The sequence below is a fragment of the Lacerta agilis genome, chromosome 3, assembly GCF_009819535.1.
Source record: "Lacerta agilis isolate rLacAgi1 chromosome 3, rLacAgi1.pri, whole genome shotgun sequence".
In the NCBI taxonomy this organism is placed as follows: Eukaryota; Metazoa; Chordata; class Lepidosauria; order Squamata; family Lacertidae; genus Lacerta; species Lacerta agilis.
This window is the reverse complement of record NC_046314.1, coordinates 81,945,467-81,968,226: the sequence shown is the minus strand read 5'-3', so window position 1 is coordinate 81,968,226 and position 22,760 is coordinate 81,945,467. Positions and strand designations below refer to the sequence as shown.

General features: G+C 45.0%; 2 protein-coding genes across 2 annotated transcripts in view; one reads left to right on the top strand and one right to left on the bottom strand.

Annotated features, from left to right (window-relative positions):
• AARS2 (alanyl-tRNA synthetase 2, mitochondrial) overlaps positions 1–11,125 on the top strand; it is a 31,980-nt gene extending 20,855 nt beyond the window's left edge. The window contains 8 exon segments of the mRNA XM_033144564.1: positions 320–457; positions 1,682–1,791; positions 2,695–2,803; positions 5,663–5,785; positions 7,676–7,786; positions 8,896–8,979; positions 9,462–9,572; positions 10,212–11,125. Coding sequence (XP_033000455.1) covers positions 320–457; positions 1,682–1,791; positions 2,695–2,803; positions 5,663–5,785; positions 7,676–7,786; positions 8,896–8,979; positions 9,462–9,572; positions 10,212–10,376 — 951 coding nt within the window. The 3' untranslated portion in view covers positions 10,377–11,125.
• An 81-nt stretch (positions 11,126–11,206) lies between these two features.
• On the bottom strand, positions 11,207–20,790 carry LOC117044119. Its single transcript, XM_033144565.1, is given in 11 exon segments — positions 11,207–11,519; positions 13,306–13,481; positions 14,044–14,070; positions 14,073–14,165; positions 14,168–14,237; positions 16,778–17,483; positions 17,485–17,715; positions 18,868–18,948; positions 19,628–19,796; positions 20,265–20,422; positions 20,645–20,790. Coding segments are annotated over 11 exon segments (1,902 nt in total). The 5' UTR covers positions 20,719–20,790; the 3' UTR covers positions 11,207–11,402.
• Positions 20,791–22,760: the final 1,970 nt, after the last annotated feature.

Here is a 22,760-nt window from a genome sequence, read left to right as displayed (position 1 = left end):
AGAGAAGTAGACTTCGCCCAACCTTAACTGCTCAGATGGAAGCTCTGTGCTTTTACTAAAGCAAATAAAGGAACTGGTTTAAGTTCCAGTAGTTTTCTTAGCCTAAGATGATTATGAGTATTCAAAAAACTGTGGTTCAGGACCTCAGCATTGAGAACTATTTTGTAGATGGGGAAATTGAAACATAAAAGTATGACCCAAAATAGAACCCTGGAGACAAGACACCTATTCCTCTGGACTCTAGCCATCTTACAGTACTTAATTCCTCATGTCGCATAACATTGCATCATTCTGATCAAAATATCACCTGCTTCACCAGGCTCCCATAACGATGCAGCAGCTGCTAGACGTAGAAAGTGTGATCCAGGAGGTGATCAAAAGGAATGAGGCGGTCTATACTGGAGAAGCCCCCATCAAGCTGGCGAGTGCTGTGCAAGGACTCCGGAAACTAAATGAAGTAAGTCAGGGAGGACAGTGACCAGTGGCAACCATGCAGCTGGTGGGGTGACAGTTGGTGTCACCCAGGGAAACTGCCCAGCAGTAGGGTCCAGTCGTAAGCACTTCTTCACATAAGAGCACAATCTGGCATCAATTTACAACCTTTAAGCAGCTTTTGGGGTGCTGTATCCTAGCCTTGTAAATAAACCCACAAACTAGCCTGCAAAAATAATTTATTAGACTTCTGGAGGCTGGTGGAAGGGGCTTCCCTCCTCCCACAATCCACTTGGTTTCTCTGCTTGACTCAGTGTGCTTCAGCTGTGAAAAGGGCAAATTCCACGTTAGGGGTCATTAGGAAAGGAACTGAAAAGAAAACTGCCAATATCATAATGCTGTTACACAAATCTACGGGGCAGCCACACTTAGGATACTGTGTACAATTCTGGCCATCTTTCCTCAAAAAGGATACTGCAGGGTTGGGAAAAGGTTCAGAAAAGCACAACCCAAGTGATCAAGGGGATGGAGAAATTCCTCTATGAGGAAAGGTTCCAGTACTGCAGCCATTTGAGTTTAGAGAAAAAGGCGAGTAAGAGGCGACATGATAGAAGTTCATGAAATCATGCATGCCATGGAGAAAGTGGGCAGAGAGGAGTTTTTCTCCCTCTGTCCTAACACTAGAACTTGTGGACAGCCAATGAAGTTAATGGAAGATTCAGGACAGGTGAAAGAAAGTCATCATTCACTGTGGAACTCGCTCCCATAGGAGGCAGTGATGGCCGCCAATTTGGATGGCTTTAAAAGAGGATTCGACAGCTGTCCTCTGTCCACCTGCAATTCCAAGCAACTGGAGATAGACCATGGCCACTGTGACTACAAGCCGTACCTCCACATTAGTAGTCACAGTGGCTACGTTCTATCTCCAGTTGCTTGGAATTGCAGGTCAGCAGAGTACTCCCCTGCTTCTGGTTGTGAGCTTCCAACAGGCATTTGGTTGGCCGCTATGAGAGCAGGATGCTGTACTAGATGGGCCACTGGCCTGATTCTAGCAGGCTTTTCTTGCGTGATGTTAGGAGAGGCAGCACACTCCATCCTTCTTCTTCCAGCCTGTGTGCTGTACCCTGGCCACCTCTGTCTCCCATACCATGCTGCAGTATGTAGCTGCTTCTTTTGGTTTAGTTTGCCACAGTCTTATAACTCTGCAGATAATCCGGCCTTCCTTCCTCCCTGCCCTCCCCTCTTTCAGGTGTACCCAGATCTGGTGCGAGTGGTATCCATAGGGGTTCCAGTGGAAAGAGTGTTGGCTGCAAAGTCTAAAGATGCCACGTCCACCTCTGTGGAGCTCTGCTGCGGAACGTAAGTGTCATCCTTCCTCTTGGTTTCTCTCACATAAGAAAAACCTTTTCCAGCAACCCTTTACTGGGTACCTCTGAACTGGCTCTCTTTCCCCTTCCTTAATCATAGCTGTCCTCAGGCCCAAGGGGAAGGCCAGTGTCTGCATTATTGCTTTGATACAGTTTTACATACGATTTTTGACCACCTTATAAGCAGCAAGCATTGTTTGTTGATTAAAAGAACCTTACCTAGCACCAGTTACAGGTAGGTAGCCGTGTTGGTCTGCCATAGTAAAAAAAAAAAAAAAATTCCTTCCAGTAGCACCTTAGAGACCAACTAAGTTTGTTCTTGGTATGAGCTTTCGTGTGCATGCACACTTCTTCAGATACACTGAAACAGAAGTCACCAGACCCTTATATATAGTGAGAGAGTGAGGAGGGGTATTACTCAGAAGGGTGGTGGGAATGGGTGATTGGCTGATGGGTGTGGAAAACCTGTTGATGACTGTTAATGACTGCAGTGCAGTACGAGGTAATATTTCTGGGTTAGCAGAGTCTGTAACCTGAAGCGTCTGTAACCTGAGGTACCACTGTACTTGAGTATCAGAGAGCATAAAGTATGTACGTTTCTTGCAAGCACTTGAAATCCAAAGAGCACAATTGTGACATTGCATGTAGTAAACAGCTGGTGTGAGATGCCAGGATATGCTCTCTCTTCAGAACACTATGGACTTCCTTGACTCTCCTGAAGGTCTTTCCCACCTGTTACCAGGAATTCTTTTTAACGGGAGAGATGGTAGGGGTTCACTCCGAAACCTTTATGTACACAACATTTGTACTCTTCCATTGAGTTATAACCCCTTTCCAAAATAAAAAGGGAATTTGATGGCAATGCTGACACCTGCCATTTGTTTCTCCTGTCTAGGCACCTTCTGCAGACAGGAGCTGTACAAGACTTCACTATCATTTCTGAGCGGCAGCTGGTTAAAGGAATCAGCCATATTGTTGCAGTGACCAGAGAGCAAGCCAAGCAAGTAAGGCTGGATTGCTTTTGTCTGATGTTGCAGATGTGCACAGGTTGTCTGCTGCTGTTTTGCTCTGCTTCACTGCATGATCTTTATCATTCATTGTGACGGAGGCTGTGATTGTGAAAGGAAGTGGGGTCATTCTGTTTGGGCAGCAAGTAGAGTAGGGTAGACCACAGAGTGAGTGTATAAACAAACAAGGAGCTCTGCAGGGCAAAGAGGCTTCTCTGTCTGATTACTGGAAGCTTCATAACGGTCTCTCTCTGGCTCTAACCATTAAGGAGATGTCTTCCAGGACTGAGCAAGCACATCGTGAGACACAAACGGAGCTCTTTCAACATCCTTTTCTACAGCTGCTTTTTGTAGTACTCCACTTCCTTTTTGAAACAGGGTCATAGCATTCCACATTAGCTAGCTTTTGACTAATAACTCCTTGTCCTTCTCTTACTTCAATTCCCTTGACCCCTCTTCGCTCTCTTTCCCCACCCCCTCAAACTTTGATGGTCATTTCTTTTTTGCTCTGGCTCTTGCTGACCACTAACTGCACCTGGTGGCTTCAGAGCAAAAAGGCCCTGTGGACCTAGGTGCCTGCTAGGTTTCTTATCTTCTGCCTGCCCCTTGGCTGTTGGCAGCAAAAGATTAAATTATTCCCGAGAGTCGTATTTTTGCTCTGGCACTTGTGCTGCTTGTCTAGTTATCTCCTTCACTGTTACATTTTTGACAAGGTTTTGCCTGCCACGGAGGAGAGAAAGCTTCAGGGCAGGCTGGCCCAGATTACTGAAAGCGCTGACCCGAGGCAGCTTTGTGTCAGTGGTTCATGTTCACCTGCAGCTTCCTTTTATGTTATCTCTGAAGGGAGCTTCTCATTCAGACTTGTGTTTGCCAAGCAGATGGAAGCAGCTACGGCGATAACTCAAAGCACATATTGCAGCGAGAAGCCGGAGTAGGCAATTCTGTGCTTGCTCTGCTCTTACAGCTACTGATTTCCTGCAACTGGAGCTTAATTCTTCTGTTGGTCCGAGCAGATTCGGACAACTGTTTTGATGTTGTAGAATGCTATTTGCATACTGTTCCTAGGTCAGGGGAGTGGAACTTATTCTTCCCTCGCCCCCTAGTGTTGCTGGATTACAATCTTCCCTGACCATTTGAAATGAGAAATGGAATCTCTCCCCCTTCCCTCGGCATCTGGAGGGCCACAGGTTCCCCATCCTTGTCCCAGATGTAGCACACAAATCATGCAGAAAACGGTACTGCATAGTTGAGTGGTAAAGACCAAGCTGTTAGGGTGCTTCCTAAGTAAGGACCTAAGAGTCTGCTGGATCAGGCCAATGGCCCATCTAGTCCAGAATCCTGTTCTAACTGTGGCCAGCTGGATGCAAGCAGAACATGAGCACAAATGCACCCTCCCTTTCCGTGGTTTCCAGCAAGAAGCTGCTCCAACAGCTACTAGGCTTGTTCACACAGTTGGTTATTCTGGACTCTTTTGACCTTCTGCTATGAGTACACATAAAAAGTGTGGCAGAAATTTGTGACAGCCCAAGTTTTTCCTTTTCATTTTTTAAAAAAAGGATCTGGCTTTTTGCTGAGGAGCGTTGACGGGCATACTATATAACCGGAAAGCTCGTCTAGAAGTAGTTGACTTTCTCTTGTCCTCTGATTTTCTAATTTGGTGGCACCATCAATATCTTTGAAATACTAGCTTACTCCAGAGCTGGAGAAAGTGGATTGGCTCCCTTCCATCTTTCGTTCGCATGGAGCCTAGCAGATGAGAAGGAATGAGATCAGCTTCTCATTATGATAGGAACCGATCGGATGAAGAGCAGATCAGTAAAACAAATAGAATCATCAGGGCTCCTCTCTTTTTAAAAAAAATCATCCCGTGTGCCTTTTCTTTGTGCAAAACCACAATTTGTGGAATGAATGCCACAAATATTTATCTACTGTTGAGGAAACTCAGGCCCAGGGGCTTAATGGTCTCTCTGGCCCTTGGGACTCTTCCCAGACCAGACTCCTCACTGTCCTTGCTTTCTACCCCTTCCTTTTGCCTAGCTGGAATGTGGCCTTGAACTGAAGTCATCCCTCTTGCTTGCCTGGATAGGAAGGGGTGTGTTTCTGTGTGTCATGGCTCCCTATAGCCGTGTACTCCCTAAAACCATATATTTCCTATAACCATGTTCTCAGGGTGGCTCTCAGCATCAAAGGACCATAGCTCAGCAGCAAAGTATACAATTGCATGCAGAAGGTCCCAGGTTCAATCCCTGGTCCTTCCAGGTAGGGCTGGAGGAGACCCCTGTCAGCAGCCCTGAAGAGCTGCTGCCAGTCAGTGTCAGTCAGTACTGAGCTAGATGGACCAGTAGACTGACTTCATAGAAAGCTCTTCTCTTTCTCTTGCCATAGGCTACAATTTCTGAGGGGGTTGTGTGCTCCCTGTGTGGTATATCAAATAATCCCAAAGGCAAATTGGGGGGGAATAACTCTTAATTTCACTCTGTCACTGAGCACTTTCTGAAAAGGATCTGCCTCCCTATTTTTCACTTGGTTTCTGAGCCAGCATGTATCAGTGGTGACAAATATCCAGCATAATTTGAGATACTATCTCTATCTCAACAAAGTTCATTAGCAGTCACATAATGCCCAGGGCTCTAGCCCCTGAAATAAACTCCCAGCAGGCTTGTGACTGAAAATGGTTACGTCCTTTGAATTGCAAACACAACCTCTCTTTTTTTCCATTTTTTTCCTTTGTATGTACAATTCTTTGGTATGTACGATTTACTCTTGATGTTGTTGAAAAATGAATTGCAGACACAACCTCTTGCCCTTTGTATGGTTTCTGCCAAAAGGTGTCAGATATTTTTATTACTCTCCTAGGCTCGGGAAGCTGGCCAGACTTTGGCTAAGGAAGTGGACTCCCTCACGGTGCGAGTGAAACTGGGAGGAACCGTGATCGATGAGGCCCAGAGACTCTCCAAAGAAGTTGGCCAGCTGACTATTGTGAGTACTTTCTCCCTCCCCACAAAAAGGGCCCAAGAAAGGTTTTCGAATGCTTCTTGAGGACATGTTTCCCTGCTCGTTCCTCGTTCTATGGTTCCTGTTGAAGTTGAAATAATGGCTAACTTTCTCTGAAGAGGCTTTTATTTCACCTTATAGTGACCGTATCAGTCTGGCTGAAGTGCCCCATGTTTCATGGCATAGAGGGTGAGGTGTCTGGGTGCTTTGATAATTTAACCTGTAATGAAGAATATGCTGAGGTTTTATCAACCCTCCCCAAGCCCATCTGCGTGGCCCTGCGCAATAGAAATAAAACACTGCCTATCCTCCACTTTGGGTTTTGGGTTTTTGTTTTTTAATTGGTATTTCTTTTTATTTAATCAAGAGCATATAATGCAGTGACATAATAAAAAATAAAGAAAAAACACACAATTGAATGAAAACTAAATACAGCACACACACACCCCAAAAAAATACACATTTGGGTCATTTCATTCACAATCCCTGTGGGGGAAAAACAATAGTTATTTATGCTGGAGGGTAGTAACATTCTTTTTCTTAAAAAAGATTTGCTTTAAAAAGTATATTAAAATACTGTCCTCAAGGTCTTATGAAATTCTCACTTGAAGCTGAAAACTTAGTAAGGATTCCAAATAGTAGCGTATTTCACAGGAGTCATTTGAACATTGTTACCATGAATTTGGCTAAGATGATGGTAGCAATTTGAAATATCAAAACAAAGATCTAAGGCTGAGTGGAAATATGTGAAGGACTATCTGAAAAAAGGTGTAAAACGGATTTGGTGATTTGCTTAGATTGAGATATATGTGGGGAGATTTATATTAAAATGTGAGCTATTTATTTAGTTATTTATTTTTCAATTATTGTATAAAGTATAGCAAGTTTTTATTATTATTAAGGGAATCGATATACAGACAATTGGAAGCCAATTTTTAATCGTTATTTGTAATTATTTGCTTTTTTTCCATGTGTTATTTTTTCATATATTATTTTTGTGGATTACTATGTGTAGATTATATGCTTTTTGTTTTTGTTTGTTTGTTTATTTGTTTCTATTGGTTGGTTTGATATGGTTGTATTTTATAAGTTTGAAATTAAATAAAGCTATTTTAAAAAAAAAAAAGAAATTCTCACTTGAAGCTGAAAACTTAGTAAGGATTCCAAATAGTAGCGTATTTCACAGGAGTCATTTGAACATTGTTACCATCATTTATATACAAAATAATTTTTGCCAAGTAGTTGCATATGAATTTTTGTTTATCCTCTAGTGCACTTTTATTTTTAGTCAATTTTTCAACAATTCTGTGAGAATGGTGTATATAAATGTAGTTAAAAAATAATCTTATTTTGTTATATTAAATTTAATTTCTAGGAACACCATAGCTGTCACTGAATAATACTCCCACCACCAATGTGCCCTTAAGTTTTTTTATAGCACCAGTATTTTGGGGAGATACTAGGGATAATATTTGATGAAATCAGAAGTATATACTTCTTTCATGGTCTTTTCTTCCTCCTCCTCCTCTCCTCTTTCGTCTAAGTGACTTCTGCCATTGTCCTATCCTCCCTTCCCTTAATTTTTAAATAAAATAATGACCAGTAACAGGAGCACAGCTCCAGTATTGGAGAGCTCTGGCAGAAGCAGTTCACACCACTGCAATGCACTACATGGTTCATACTTTGCATGCATGTCCATCACATCCAAAGGGCTAGCCATAATTAAGGCTCTCTTGCTAGGAGACAGGCCTCATTCTTCTGGTCATTTCATTCAAAATTCCTCTCTTCAGCTGCATCCCTGGAGCACCTTCTCATTACTCCCCCTCCCCCGCAATCACAAGCAAGTACAGGTAACAGAGCCAATTTGTTTTGCAGATTGTGGACAGTACCACAATACCTCAGTGGCAGAAGAGAGAGCTGCAGGCTACTCTTAAAACGCTGCAGCGAACAGCCAACACCGCAGTTAGAAAACTGGAAATCAAACTGGTAAGAATCCTGCAGCAGATCAGCCTTATAATCTGCAGGCCCGACAGAAGTATGGGAAAGCTTGGAGTGAATTTATTGCCAAACTTTTCTATAAGAAAAAGAACTCTAAGCAGCTCTGTTATCCAATGTTCTAAATCAATTGCTTTTAAAGCAACCTTAGTCCACTCCCTGATGAATGGCTCCCAAGCACAGTTCCCCTCAAGCTCTGAAGACCCAGAGCAAGTGACAGAACTGAGTGTTCTTTCTAGCATACACGAAGGAAGGAAGCTTCCTGGAGCTAGGTTGGCTTTCCCTTTGCCACAGTTGAGAGGCAGGGTGTGCGTGTCAGGGAGAAATGAACGGAGAGTCTGGCACGCTGCTTGCTGTGTACCAACTCTTCACTCTTTTGTATCTAAAAAGCCTAACATTTGCACTAAGAAAACCCAATTCAATTTTTTTTTGCAAACAAATTTATGCAATAATAATAATAATAATTCACATTTATAAACTTGAATTTTTTTGCTTAAGTTGAGTGTTTTACATCTCTTCTGATCCTGGAGATTCTGCCAAATCTAGTGCTCTTTCAGAATGGACGCTTGCTCTCTTGAGAGGAAAGAAAGCTGTAGTGAAATGGAAGCTGGGCATGCCATGAGCCTGAAGCAGAAAGAGCAGGATTGGTTCCTCTAACCCCTGGACACTGAAATCTTTTACATATACTGCCTGCATGTTTCAAATCTAATTTCCCAGCCAGAACAGTTAGATAGTACTCATTAAAAGGAGCAACATTAAAATTTTAGGAAAATTCCTAAATAAGCTCTGTATTGAAGGAGAAGAGCAGTCCTTACCAAACTTGGCAATGGTTTTGGTCAAATAAGTGCAGCTTCATTAAAGAAGCCAAGGTGTAAATGGGTGCTAAATTTTCCTACCCCACCCCCCTTAAGATACCTAGGTAAATTGTTGCTAGGAATGGCTCCTGTGGGCAAAGCAAACATTTCCCCTGGGCATCATTTTTTTAAATGGTGCTTGGCAGAGATGTGGATGTGTATTTGGAAACATTTCCTCCCCTATGGCACAAATTTTATGTCTGCTACACAGTGCACTGCTGACTGCATTCTTTTCCCTTTCCCCAGGCTGCAGAGAAAGCAGATGATCTGCTAGCAAAGTATTCCAACCAGCCATTCATCATAGATACCATCCCTGTTGAGTCGCCCTCAGTAAGTTTCTACCAGTTGTGCATTTCTTTTGGAAAGCAAGGGTAACAGGCAACAATGGCCAAGCTGAATTTGTCCTGTTGTGGCAGATCATTCCTTGAGCTCATCTCTCTCAGTTGATGATACTGTAAGGATTTTGGAAGGCCGGAGAAAATGTAGACCTTGAGCTGCTCAGCAAATTGGGCATCCATTGAGGGTGGGCTTGCTGGCTTGCTCTGAAGATTTTTGTTGAAGAGAATTTCTCCCTTTCTTTCCCCATAACCAGTACAAGTTCCTTTTTTGCATCTATTATCATCCATTTACCCATAGGCTGCCCAAAGTGTACCTGAAACACTTCAGAACATCAAAATACACTTTAAAATTCCAGAGGTTTTTCATATATACAATTTTGATTAAGAAGGTTAAGTATAGCATTGCAGGTCTTTGAGGGAGCATTTCAGTGTAGCAAACAGAAGGACTTTTATTTTAACTTATGCTCTTTCTAGGTCCTGATGAAAGTGGTCAACCAGTTATGTGACAAGGTACCAGGGTCCTCAGTGATGTTGCTAAGTCCACAAGCTTCTGGCCAGGTGTTCTGCGCCTGCCAGGTATCCAAGGTAAGCAGGATCCTGCCCCTTGGCTAATAGCTGCCGCTGTTCTCTGGAACATAGAACGCAGGAGCCTCATAACTGTTTCCTATTGCAGAACCCAAGTTTTGAATTTCGGCGCTTGTACTTTCATTAAGTGGTGGAAAAACCATTGCAAATGGTCATTGCCAAAACAGTTTGAATAAATAGAAAACACAAAGCCCACTGCTTGATGCTGCTTCCTTGACAGGGTCTAGATAAGGTTTCAGAACCAAGGAAAAACAAATTCTGTACTTGGCATAAATGGGAGAAATTGCAAAAAGGAGGATAGAGGTTGGAATTAGACAACCATAGAGGTGCAAGAAATCATGGTCATGGCAGAGGACATTTAAACCCCATGCTTTGACTTTAAGGAAATCTAAAGTTTCTGCATGCAAATTTCTGTATTAGATACAGGTTCTGCATGTGTGCAGTGAATGCATTAAGACTGAATCCATTAATTTGCACATTCTGTGAATGGAAGGTTTTGCACCTGTAATGTTGCCAGTCTATCATGAGTAACAAAATTCCAGAATTGGAATGAATAACACCAAGTTGCCTAGATATTTGCTCTTCTGGGCTATTACTGGCAGTTCAGCTAATTTTTCCATTTTTGGTCTTCTTCCCCAGAGTTCCTTGCCAGTGTTTTCTGCTGCTGACTGGGCCCTGGCTGTCTGCACTCAAATGGGAGGCAAGGCAGGTGGTTCTGGAGTTGTAGCCAAGGGCAGCGGGACAACCAGTGACTTGCAAGGAGTTCTGACGGCAGCTCTGGAATATGCAAAGAGCAAACTCTGATTCCTGCTTGCAAGGTCAACATGTCATCATGTCTGTGCAAGAACACAGAGATGGGACAGTTGCTTGGCTGTGGCTGCTAACAAGAACTGTCTACATTGGCTAAGCAGCTTCTTTTGCAATATTGAGGTGGCCTTGCCCATCTGGTCCTTCATGAAACATTATTATTGCATCTGCAGATAATGGTGTGTGAGGAGCAAGGCTGTCCCATAAATGCAGAGGAAGGTAGCAGACAGTGACATAATGAATCTGCCCATCAATGGGGCTGAGGGCACCCTGGTGAGAGGAAAGTAACCACAGTATTGCCATTACGGTAATGAATAGCAGAGAGGCAGGCTCATGATTCAGTTGGGGATGAAGAAAGATGGGCTCTTTTTCCCAGGAGACCAAGGCCTATAATGTTCAAAGGAGCTTATTCCAGCATAGTGTAAGGCTACCATACTGTGCATATATGTTTGTTCAGCAGTCTAGCAACAGAGGTTTCAGCCCTGTACTGTGTTATTTATGCAGATCTTTTGATCAGGAAATTCTCTCAATATAGAGTTTCTACTAAGGAAATCTACTTTACACAAATCATTGTTTCTATATTGCCTAGATAACTTTCATCATCAAAAGTCATCTTTGAGACTCTGAATCTTACTATAATTTCCCCAAAATGCATAGTAACCTTTTGACCTAATAGGAAAAAAAAGTTTTGTGACCAACAAACTGTTAATTGCATAATTAAAATGAAACCTATTGCTGCTACTTAATCTTTATTTTGTCCCATTTTCAACTGTCTCCAAGTGTTACATTTTCTGTGATATCATCCTGGCCAACAGCAAGGAGTAGATGTGTGCATGCAACACATACATGTTCTCATCTGCGCAACCTCCTGGCTGTGAATTTGCTCTTGGGTGCCCCTCTGTTACATCAAGCTAGCATTTTCTGGGGAAATCATTCTAAAATTCTCCATAGTGGCTTCTGGCTGCCACTCAGCATTCATGCAAAGTCTTGGGATCTGAATAATGGTGGTACCTTCTTTCATGGTCAAGTGAGCACCGGCAAATTGGGAAGTGAGGGAAACTGAAATCCAGTTGACCTCTTCCTGTTTTGAAACCCAGAAGAGCTAGTCTTGCTGTGACTCATGAGTTCTTTGCTTATGCCCTAAGAAGAAAAGGAGTTACTGTATTAGCATATTATCATTTTCTAGCCTAAAGTGGCACTGGGGTGCATCAGTGTTTCTGCAACAACTGCAGGGCAATACCTAGTTGGCACACACAAGCTTTTAGCCCACCAAAATTCAACTCCCTGCAACTGGGATGGGGCACCCTTGGACCTGCAGATGTTGTTATAATCCCTACTCTACAACAAGGAATTCCAGGTTTTTCAGACACTTGCTGAGTGTTGGGTCATTTACAGATCATGGTATTCTCTGCAGAACTACAACCCATTAAAGATGACTTCTATTGCATATAGTTACGTGGGTGGCGCTGTGGTCTAAACCACTGAGCCTCTTGGGCTTGCCGAACAGAAGGTCAGCAGTTTGAATCCCTGCAACAGGGTGAGTTCCCGTTGCTTGGTCCCAGCTCCTGCCAACCTAGCAATTTGAAAGCACGCCAAAAAGTAGATAAATAGGTACCGCTCCGGTGGGAAGGTAAATGGCGTTTCCGTGCACTGCTCTGGTTTCGCCAGAAGTGGCTTAGTCATGCTGGCCACATGATTCAGAAAAACTGTCTGCGGACAAATGCCGGCTCCCTCGGCCTGTAAAGCGAGATGAGCGCCGCAACTCCAGAGTCGTCTGCGACTGGACTTAACTGTCAGGGGTCCCTTTACATTTTACCTTTACCTTTTACTATTGTGTATGTAAAAATGTTGTCAAAAAGACCAGGTTATGAGGCCAAAAACAACAACAACAGAGAGTAGGCATTCTGAGAGATTATCAACTCAATTCATCTGCTCCTGCTCTCTAGTGTAGGCTCATGGGACTAAAATCTTCCTTGAATAGTGACATATTCACAGATAAACTTTCCAGCAAGTGGTCCTATACATTGCTTCCAAGACTGCTTGTTGTAATTTCTTGCTTTTGATGCCATTCTGCCAAACCCATATAAAGCCTGTAATGAACTGTTTACATTTTCAGCTATTCTGTTACATTCTATTTAACCCCAAAGGTAACAAATACTACCATTATTATATCTATTGTTGGCATGCGTATGCACCCTTTGAGCGTGGAAACGAACCAGAGACTGCATTTGCAACAGGCTCCCAGGCATAGTCATCTGGGTGTAAAAGAAAAAAAAAAACTTAAGTTGGTGGCAGCATAACTCTCAGCTACAGCAACAGAAGCTGCTGGTTACGGTTGTTTGTGCAACACCCAGGAGCTGTTATCACAATTCTTGGCTGTACCAAATTTGGTGATAGCTTTGTCTTGTGATGCTCTGAGTGGCTGCAGAGGAGGAACTACTTTTAGATGAGAAGCAGCTTGTGGGAATATCAGCCTGTGTCACTTAGCAGGGAAAAGCAAACACTCTTGCCAGATTCTAAGCCACTGAATCCTAGGGAATGGTAAAGAGTGCAATGGTGCATACTGACCTGTAACATGAGGCCTTTGCTGATGGAGAAGCTAAAGGTAAAGGGACCCCTGACAGTCGCGGACGACTCGGGGGTTGCAGCACTCATCTCGCTCTATAGGCTGAGGGAGCTGGCATTTGTCTACAGACAGCTTCCGGGTCATGTGGCCAGCATGACTAAGCTGCTTCTGGCGAACCAGAGCAGTGCACGGAAACACCGTTTACCTTCCCACCAGAGCAGTACTATATCTACTTGCACTTTGACGTGCTTTTGAACTGCTAGGTTGGCAGGAGCGGGACCGACAATGGGAGCTCAACCCATCACGGAGATTCGGACCACCGACCTTCTGATCAGCAAGAGTGCAATGGCGCATACTGACCTGTAGCGTGAGGCCTTTGCTGATGGAGAAGGTGTAAGTAAAACCCTCCTGACCCCTGCTTTGCTGGACTTCCCTGGGCCGCTGGAGCGGTGGCAGTTGAAGAAGCTGTGTTGGTGGCCCTTGCACCTTTTCGAGCATGGCCCGCCTCTTCTGGAGGAGAAGCTGATTTCTCAACACTGCAGAGAGGGAAGACCTATCAAAGCTGTGTCTTCTCTCAGTGTGATGTACTGCTAAAACACGTGTGTTACTCTGGAGAGCTTTTACTGTGCAACCTTTACTCCCTGTTCCATGAAACACACTGTGCCCTAAGACAAAGACAAAGTCAGAAACTGGCCAGAGCTGATTTGCACTTTTACTGTATTGAAAGTGGGAGCCTTGTGGGCTTTCTGCCAGGAGGCTGAAGCATTTTTCTAAGATTGAATTGGACTAATGGGCTACCAAGACCAGGCCCGTTTACCGTGGCAGTAGCCAGCCATCTGCTGCCTCTGTTGGAGGTCTTTTCCAGCGTTGCCACTTGTGAGATCCTTCCAATGGAGAGACTGAAGCTAGGATTTTATGTATATTTTGCATTAGTGCTACACAATTGCACTTATTTTCCCCACACATCAATCAGGAGCGCAAAACATGTTTTGCCACAGGGATTGCCTATGTTAATGTGCACCCACCCACCCACCAATGGCAGGATCTCTGCATGGACATTTGCCATTTTCTTCTGCTTTCCAAGTGAAATAAACCCACCTGGGGCTTTTTGTGCGCTTGCAGGGACTGCTTGAGCCAGTGTTTTTGGAAAGCGGCCCAGTACGGGAGCAGAATATTAAAGACTGAATCCTTCAACTCATCAAACAAGCTTGGAGGGGTACTGGAATCTCTTCCTGGACGGCCTGTTCAGCTGCCCGGATAGCTCTCCCCAGCCTCCGAGTATCCACTGCAACCTGGAGGGCAAGAAGCAAACATTCAGCATCCTGGATTTGGAAGCATGTCAAGATAACCCACAGGAAACATCCTCCCTGCCCACGGCTCTCCCAACAGCAGAATAAAGCAGAAGCTAATTTGAGGTCAAGCGTGTGTGCTCTCACTCACACCATTTTCGTACTACTCTGGCCTCTGTTTGGGTATAATCTGGTTTCTCTGCCCGAATGCTGAGAGGCAGCAGCTGCGCTCAGGCAAGGCATTCCCCAGATACAATGAGTCAGGGACTGTGAGAAGCTGAGATTTATTCTGCTGGCAGGAGACTGATAATAGGATTTAATTATTTTGGAATTACTGATCTGCAGGCAACACCAACAACTAGTTTGCCAAAGCTACTAGCTTTTATTTATTTATTTAAATTTGTATACCGCTCTTCATCAGTAGATCCAGGGCAGTTCACGGCATAAAAATGCAAGATAAAAACACAAAATACGTAATAAAAACAATTTTAAAAAGCAAAGCAAAGCAATAACGCCCCCCCCCCCGCCTCCCACAAACACATTTCAAAGGGGTATGGATGTTAATCAGACAAAGGCCTGGTTGAAGAGAAACCTGATGCCTAAAGGTGTATAATGAAGGTGTCAGGCGAACCTCCCTGGGGATAGCATTCCACAAAGAGCCACTGCAGGGAAGGCCCATTCTTGTGTTGCCACCATAGCTGTCAACTTTTCCCTTTTTTTAAGGGAAATTCCCTTATTCCGAGTAGGATTCCTTGCAAGAAAAGGGAAAAGTTGACAGCTATGGTTGCCACCCTCTGGACCTCTCATGGAGGAAGCACACAAAGGGGCTTCAGATGATAATTGCAGTGTCCAGGGGGGTTCATACGGAAAGGTGGTCCTTGAGGTACTGCAGTCCTGAAAACCACATGTGCTGTAGTTCCTTCTCTTATTTGTCTCTTATTTGGCCTTATTAAAAAATACACTTTGAGCATTAGCTATAAAAATCAGTGGTGGAAACTGCTTCGAAATTAGCTAATCCTAACAAGCACACATGAAAGCATTACACAGCCAGTTTCGGACAGAACATATGTTGTGATCCTCTGTGATGGCATTACAAAAAGTATGATACTGTACTGGCAGCTGAATTCAGCATCCTGAGAATCACTCTTTGAAAGCAAGTTTCTAGTCCTTATGGCTAGATAAAAATCTGGACAAAACCTAGTGAAATCTCAGGTGCCTGAGGAAAGGCTGAATAAAAGCTGTTGCGAATTATCATTTGCATTTATTCAAAACAAAATAAAAAAATTCCTTCCAGTAGCACCTTAGAGACCAACGAAGTTCAGTTCCCCGTCTTCAAGATAGGGCTCGCCAATGTGCATGAGCATGATGGTGATCTTGATGTCTTCTTTTCTGTCTACAAAGCCTCTGATCTCACCACCTGCCCGTTTGGTCACTTTTCTAACCTTGGTGTTAGTTTATTTTTTCTCTCTCCCTTGAAAAGTACACCGAGCTGAAGAAGAAAGTTGGAAGAGTGACACTCTGTCTCACTTCCTCTTTTCAGCTCTGTGTGAAATCCAAGGCTCAGACCAATTCTACCAGATCTGATTTTACATGTATCCCTTGGGAAAACAAAGGGTTTGTGTGTGTGTATTCTATCTATTATCTGTCTCTCTTGGAGTGAGGGCAGGGGAGAGCTAATCCAGGAGAGAAGTGACCAGAGGAAGGGTGTCCACAGCACTTCGTCAAAAATCGAAATGGGCCTAGGGCCTAAAATGACTGGCGGTCCTTGGTTTAAGACATTGTGCAGCCTATAGGCAGTATTTATAAAATAATAAGAAAAGCACCAGTGGATCAGCCCATGTAATCTAATATGCTGTTTCCACAGCGGACAGCCAGAAAGCCCACAAGCAGGTCATGAAGATGTGTGACTGTGTGGTAGGTAAGAGTTTCACAGAATCATAGAACAGTAGAGTTGGAAGGGACCCCTGAGGGTCATCCAGTCCAACCCCCTGCAATGCAGGAATTTCAACTAGATCATAGAAGAAGAAGAAGAGTTTGGATTTGATATCCCGCTTTTCACTACCCGAAGGAGTCTCAAAGCGGCTAACATTCTCCTTTCCCTTCCTCCCCCACAACAAACACTCTGTGAGGTGAGTGGGGCTGAGAGACTTCAGAGAAGTGTGACTAGCCCAAGGTCACCCAGCAGCTGCATGTGGAGGAGTGGAGACGCGAACCCGGTTCCCCAGATAATGAGTCTACCGCTCTTAACCACTCATCATACATGGCAGGTGGCTATCCAACCTCTACTTAAGAACCCCCAAGAAAGGAGAGTCCCATTGCCTCCCTAGGAAGTCCGGTCCACTGTCAAACAGCTCTTTGAATGCACCTCCCTCCCCAAATTTACTCCTTTAGGAGCAGCCTCAAGGAAGAAAAAAATACAGCAGGTGTTGCTCCCTTGCCACACTGTTGTTCGGAGGTATAAAATAGGGAGCCTTGGCCTTTTCCCGCAGGATGTATTCCTGTCACACTTGCTGTCTGCCCCTTGTCCAGGAAAGGTGTCATACCTGTAGCCGGGGCTCAATCTGAGAGTTGAGAAAACAGTCGCGTATCACATGGACTTTCTTCTTCAGAAGAGCCATGTCAGGCCAGGCGTGGTGGGCGTTCTTGAATTTCTGCACCTCCAGTAGAAAATGGAGGCCGCTCTCCAGCACAGGGGGGCCATGCCCCTGGAGGTGTTTGAGGAAATGGAGCATCTCGATGGTGGGCCAGCCCTCTGCGGCTTCCCTTAGGGACTGCCAGAAAGAAGTCTTGTCCCCCTTCACAGGCTGAGCTGTGGCTGCTGATCCACCGCGAGCTTTCTGGCTCTTTAAACGCCTGAGAGCCACTTTGGCGGCAATGGAGTGTAGGAACGGCTCCAGCTTGCCCCAGCGCTCCTCTGGGATCTCGGCGGGCTGCACCCCATGCTTCCTCAGCCCCTCACTCACTTCATCCCAGAACTGCTCAAAAGCAGGGGCCAGAAAGGAATGCAGAGAGAGTCGGGTTTCCTTCCAACTGGAGTCACTTATCCCTCCCCGGGCTACCTCTTTCTTTAACCTCATCTTCAGCTCTTCTGGGAAGCAGGCACTTGATCCCACAGCCCCCGGCTTCTCCCAGATCTCTAGAAGTCTTGTCACACAGCCCAGGCGCTTTTCAATCTGGGCAGCATCCTGGCAAGCCTCCACTTCCTGGAGCAGTCCCAGAATCCTTTGCAGCGCCACATCCTGAATTTTGAGCCACCTTCCTATAAACATTTAAAACAACGGCGTTGCTGAGCAGGTCCAGTGCATTTTGAGGGATGGGCACATCTTGAGGGCTTGGTGACCTCTCTCCAGTTGTCTCTTGCTCAGCAACACTTCCTGTGCAGCGAGATGTCATGGCTGCCTTCTTCCTGCTCCTTTTCATGTGTCTCCCTCTGTCTTTTTGGTCTTGATGTGGCCACGCATTCTGCCTCCGTTTCTTTATCCTGCAGGAAGGGCCACACAAATGAGGATCATTGCAGGGCTCGGGAATCACAGCTTCACGATATGAAGCCTCCCTGCTCGCAAAGCATTAGCCCATAAATATTTATTACTCAGAGGACTTGGGGGGCAAAAACCTATATTCCAGAGGTGTACCAATGAAATGCAAATTCCATTTTAAGAATAAATCACCCAGACCCAGATCACCAAAGAATGATGCATTATTATTTTTTTGCAAAATGTAAACGGACTGCAGTACTTTGGGTTTCATCTGGGCACTAAGTGAGGTTGGAAAGGTCAAAAGAAGGGTGGAGGTGGCCTGCAGGGACGTCTTAGCCATTGAGGCTACTGGCGCAAGGCGCCACGGCCTGAGGAGGACGCCTGTGCCCCCCAGCCCCGCTGGCAGTGCCGCTCTTGCCCACCTCTTCTCGGGCTGCAGATGCAGGGAGGCCGTCGGTGAGCCTCCCGTCGGCGCTGCAGCCAGGGCTCCTTGGACGGCAGCACTGTGCCGCCGCTTTGGCCAAGCACCCGCCCCTCCTCGCCCTCTGGCTGGCCACCATGCCTGGCCCTGACCAGCAGAGCACGAGTTCGGCGTCCCCGCCTGGCCCTGCTCGGCGGTGCGCGAGGGGCGCTGGAGGGATCTTCGTGCCAGGGTGCCAGATTGACTAAAGACGGCCCTGATGGCCTGAGAAAGCAATCTTGGCAAGGAGATAAGAGCTCAGGCAGAGAAAGTCAACCCTGCTCTTTCATTTCAGTAGCCATGACCAAGCTTCATTTGCAGGTTTTGCACATGTATTTTCAAACTTTCCTCCACACCTATGAAACTCTCTCTCTCTCTCTCTCAAATATAAACTGAAAATGAATTCACAATAAGCGAAATAGATTTTAGATTGTGTTGAAAACCGCCCCGTTAATAGCTTCTGCTGATAATGGAAGGGTTATCAGCAGACCCAGAGGTAATCCAGACATTTGCTGGTACCCCAAAAACTTTAGTTACCCTGTTCTCCCCAGATATTATTTTTCATTCATTAGATTATGAATTAGAATGTTGTAAGGGCACGGAGGCTAACAAAGCAGCATCTTTGTAAATCCAGGCCTCTACTAAATAGAATTCAGCATCTAAGTTGCTCCTTTGTTTCCACTGCATTCTGTATTACCTCTCGTTTCCCTCCTGTTTCACTCTATCACCTTCACTCATGATACTTTGGTCATCGTCATGAGATTTCGGTACACAGTATCTGCAAAAAAGAAAATTAGATGGCAATTTCCCCCCTTTTACAATCAAAGAGCTTCAAAATTATTTGCAAAGAGCACTGGTTGACTGGGAAAAGGATAATTAAACCACATAACATCGGTCTTGAAAGACCTACATTGGCTCCCAGTGCATTTCTAAGCACAATTCAAAGTGTTGGTGCTGACCTTTAAAGCCCTAAACAGCCTCAGTCCAGTATACCTGAAGGAGCGTCTCCACCCCCATCATTCTGCCCGGACACTGAGGTCCAGTGCCGAGGGCCCTCACTGCGAGAAGCCAAGCTACAGGGAACCAGGCAGAGGGCCTTCTCAGTAGTGGCACCCGCCCTGTGGAACACCCTTCTACCAGATGTCAAAGAGAAAAACAACTACCAGACATCTGAAGGCAGTCCTGTTTAGGGAAGCTTTTAATGTTTAATAGATTACTGCATTTTAATGTTCTGTTGGAAGCCGCCCAGAGTGGCTGGAGAAACCCAGCCAGATGGGCGGGGTATAAATAAATTTATTATTATTATTATTATTATTATTATTATTATTATTACTACTACTACTACTACTACTCTTTATTGACTCTCAAAACCCATTTTGTTAATAAAGCAACAACTGGATTTAAACTCACTACACCATCTTACATGGTGGGATATTGTAGGACAGCTTGGGACTCACTCAAGGAAAGTTGTGACTTCATGGCGAAGATAATGGAGCCACATCTCATCCAGAACAGCCAGAATATAGGGAACCACTGGTTCAAAAGTGGAAGGCTTCAGGTCTTCACTGCCAAAGGAAAGCATCCTCTCAAGATACTGGATGTATTCCAGTATAAGGGAGCTAAGCCCTGTAAGGAAAGAAGAATCAGAACACAAGACCCCCGTCTTCAAAGTGCAGATTTGCTATGATAGTTCTTTGGACAAGCTATTACTTAGACACCAAGTTTCCCCGTGCAGTACTACAATCCCCAGCACCATTAACAAACTACAATCCCCAGGTTTTGGGGAAAAGGTGTTTGCTTTAATAATTTGGTGTATATGCTGCCTCAGTGTTAACAGTTCTGTGTATGCTGCAGGCCTGCTATTTCTCTCTTTGGAACACCCCTCTCAAATTCCTTCGTGTGTGTGTGTGTGTGTGTGTGTGAGAGAGAGAGAGAGAGAGAGAGAGAGAGAGAGAGAGAGATAAACCCTGAAGGAATGTGGCCCTCAACAGATCAAAGGGTTCTCATTCCTAACAGACCTAGGTTCCTGCCACCTCAGAGTCATATGACAGAGCAGAGGTAACAAATGCTGCTCCACATTCCTGGATAGCTCACCTGTGTTGCAGCCCGCATAAGATGCCATAAATGTCCGAAAAATCTGCCAAGCAGTATGGTGAATTTCTGACTGGCTTGCCTCCTGCGCCCATGCAGCCTCATAGAGCTTCAGCTTCCTCCACAGCAGCAGGTTATGGGTCTTCTGAGGATCCTCAAACCTGAAGGGTAAACCAGGAAGGCTGCCTCCCTTAGCTTAATGGAGAATTGGAAAAATGCCGCCAATAAAACCAGGGATACAAGGAGGCATCTGGTCTGCACAAGGCTGCAAAGTCGTTCCCCACAAGTATATCCTCCCTTGGGTCACAGGTAGGAAGCAACACACACACACACACCGACAAAGAACAGTAAATGTTCAGACTGCTTAGAAAAGCATAACTCACCGAGTCAAGTAGTGAAGAAAGCCGTCACCATCCCCCAGGTCACACATCAATACCTGGAGAAATCGGGTGGTCATCAGTGTTTCAGAGGGGTCTGCTGGGAGGTCCAACTGCTTGGTTGGACCAATTCCACTTTTCCTGTTCCTCCTAAATTGCTGAAGCAAAGATGGACAGATATCACAGCCGTAGCAAAGAGTTGAATGTTCCTTCAGGGCCTCACTGCTAGATGCAGTGGAGCAAGGGCTAGAACTGTGTCCAGATTCTCCAAGGCCGTTCTGAAACTCAGCTTATTTGATGAAGCAGAGTTACCCAAAATACATACTTGGTCACCATGACTACCAGTGAAAGCCTTGAAGCATGTATTGGGAATCTGTAGCTCTCCAGATGTGATTGAATCCCAGCTCCCAACAATCCCAGCTGGCATGGCCAATGGTCAGGAATGATGGGAGTTGTGGTCCAGCAACATCTGGGGGCACAGCTTCCCCACCCCCCTACTTTAAAGAGACCTGGCTGCCAGCCCCACCCCCACCTCACCCCAAATTCTCATGCGAGTTTCCCACAAGTCCCTAATATCAGGTCACCTTAATTTTAAGTCACATTAATTTAGATAGTCAATTACAGACCGTGGGATGATCAAACTGCTAGAGGAGCGGGGGAGGGTTGCAGGGAGAAATCTACCAGCATATCTTAAATCAAGAGAGTTATTCATGAGCACAGGACAACAGTATAGGTCAGAAATGAAACAGAACCAAGCATTCTGTGATTTTAAAGGTTTGGTACGCACACCATTCTCGAGTCTTCATTTCTCATTGTGTCCCTTTGGTCATCCACAACAGGAAGTGATGCCGCCATGTTAAGAGTGGACAGGAAGTCAGTACTCGGGAAGAGCTCCTTGTCGATTGGGAAGCCTGAACTGAGCCCAAGCATTCAGAAGTGTTAACATAAATAGGCTGGCATTATTTTGAGCCAACAAACAGCATTCCAGTTTCCCCATTTGAAAAAAGAGAGGGAGAAGACAGGACATCAGCAAACTCCTTAGCTTGAGGAAGACAAACAGAATGCAAGTGCCCTGAGGAGCCAATTTGCACATTACAGTCACCACATGAAGATCACGTTTAAATGTTCAATGTAGCAGCTGTTAATATGTAACAATGAATGTGAATTTTACCTTTTGTACAGAAGGCTAGTTTCTTCATACATCCCTCTCTGGCCTTCAACTAGGTAAGCAAGAGACATTGCCGGAGTTCAAGGGCACACTGCAGCTTGGCAAGAGCACCCAAGGAAGGTGGAAAGCAAGGCTGGTGAGAGGTGTGGCATTGGGAGAGTCCCAAGGGCCAGGCAGAGAAGCATGGAGGGTTGCATTTGGCCCTGAGGCCTGAGGTTCCCCATCCCTCCTTTAGTGAAATCGGGAGTTCCTTGCATTGGTAGGAGACTGGGTTAGATTACCCTTTGGCCTCCCTCCCAACTCAATGATTCTGTGCAATAATCCAAGCTCCCGTTTACCTGCCCTAGATCTCCCATAAGAACTTAAGAAGAGCTTGCTGGATCAGGCCAATGGCCCATCTATTTCAGCATCCTGTTCTCACAGTGGCCAACCAGGTGCCTGTGGGAAGCCTGCAAACAGGACCTGAGCACAACATCACTATCTCCTCTGAATTCTGGCATTCAGAAGCATTTCTGCCTCTGACTATTTAGGCAGAGCATAACCATCATGGCTAGTAGCCATTGGTAGCCATTATCCTCCATGAATTTGTCTAATCCTAAAGCTCCCCTGTGGGAGTGGTTCCAGAGTTTAACTGCATGAAGAGGTACTTTCTTTTATCTGCCCTGAATCTTCCAACATTCAGCTTCATTTTATGCCCACAAGTTCTAGTGTTTAGAAGGGAAGGAGAAAAACCTTTCTCTACCCACTTGCTCCATGCCATTCGTAATTTTATACACTTCTATCATGTGACCCCCTTACTTGCCTTTTCTCTAAACTAAAAAGACGTTACCTCATCTTCCTGTCAAAGGTCTCTCTGGTTATTGAATTTTGCTGCCAGAGAAATATCATTTTATTGCCTGGTGCAGCTGAAAAAAATAACCCATTCCACACCCCCAAACTGCCGTTCATTTCATG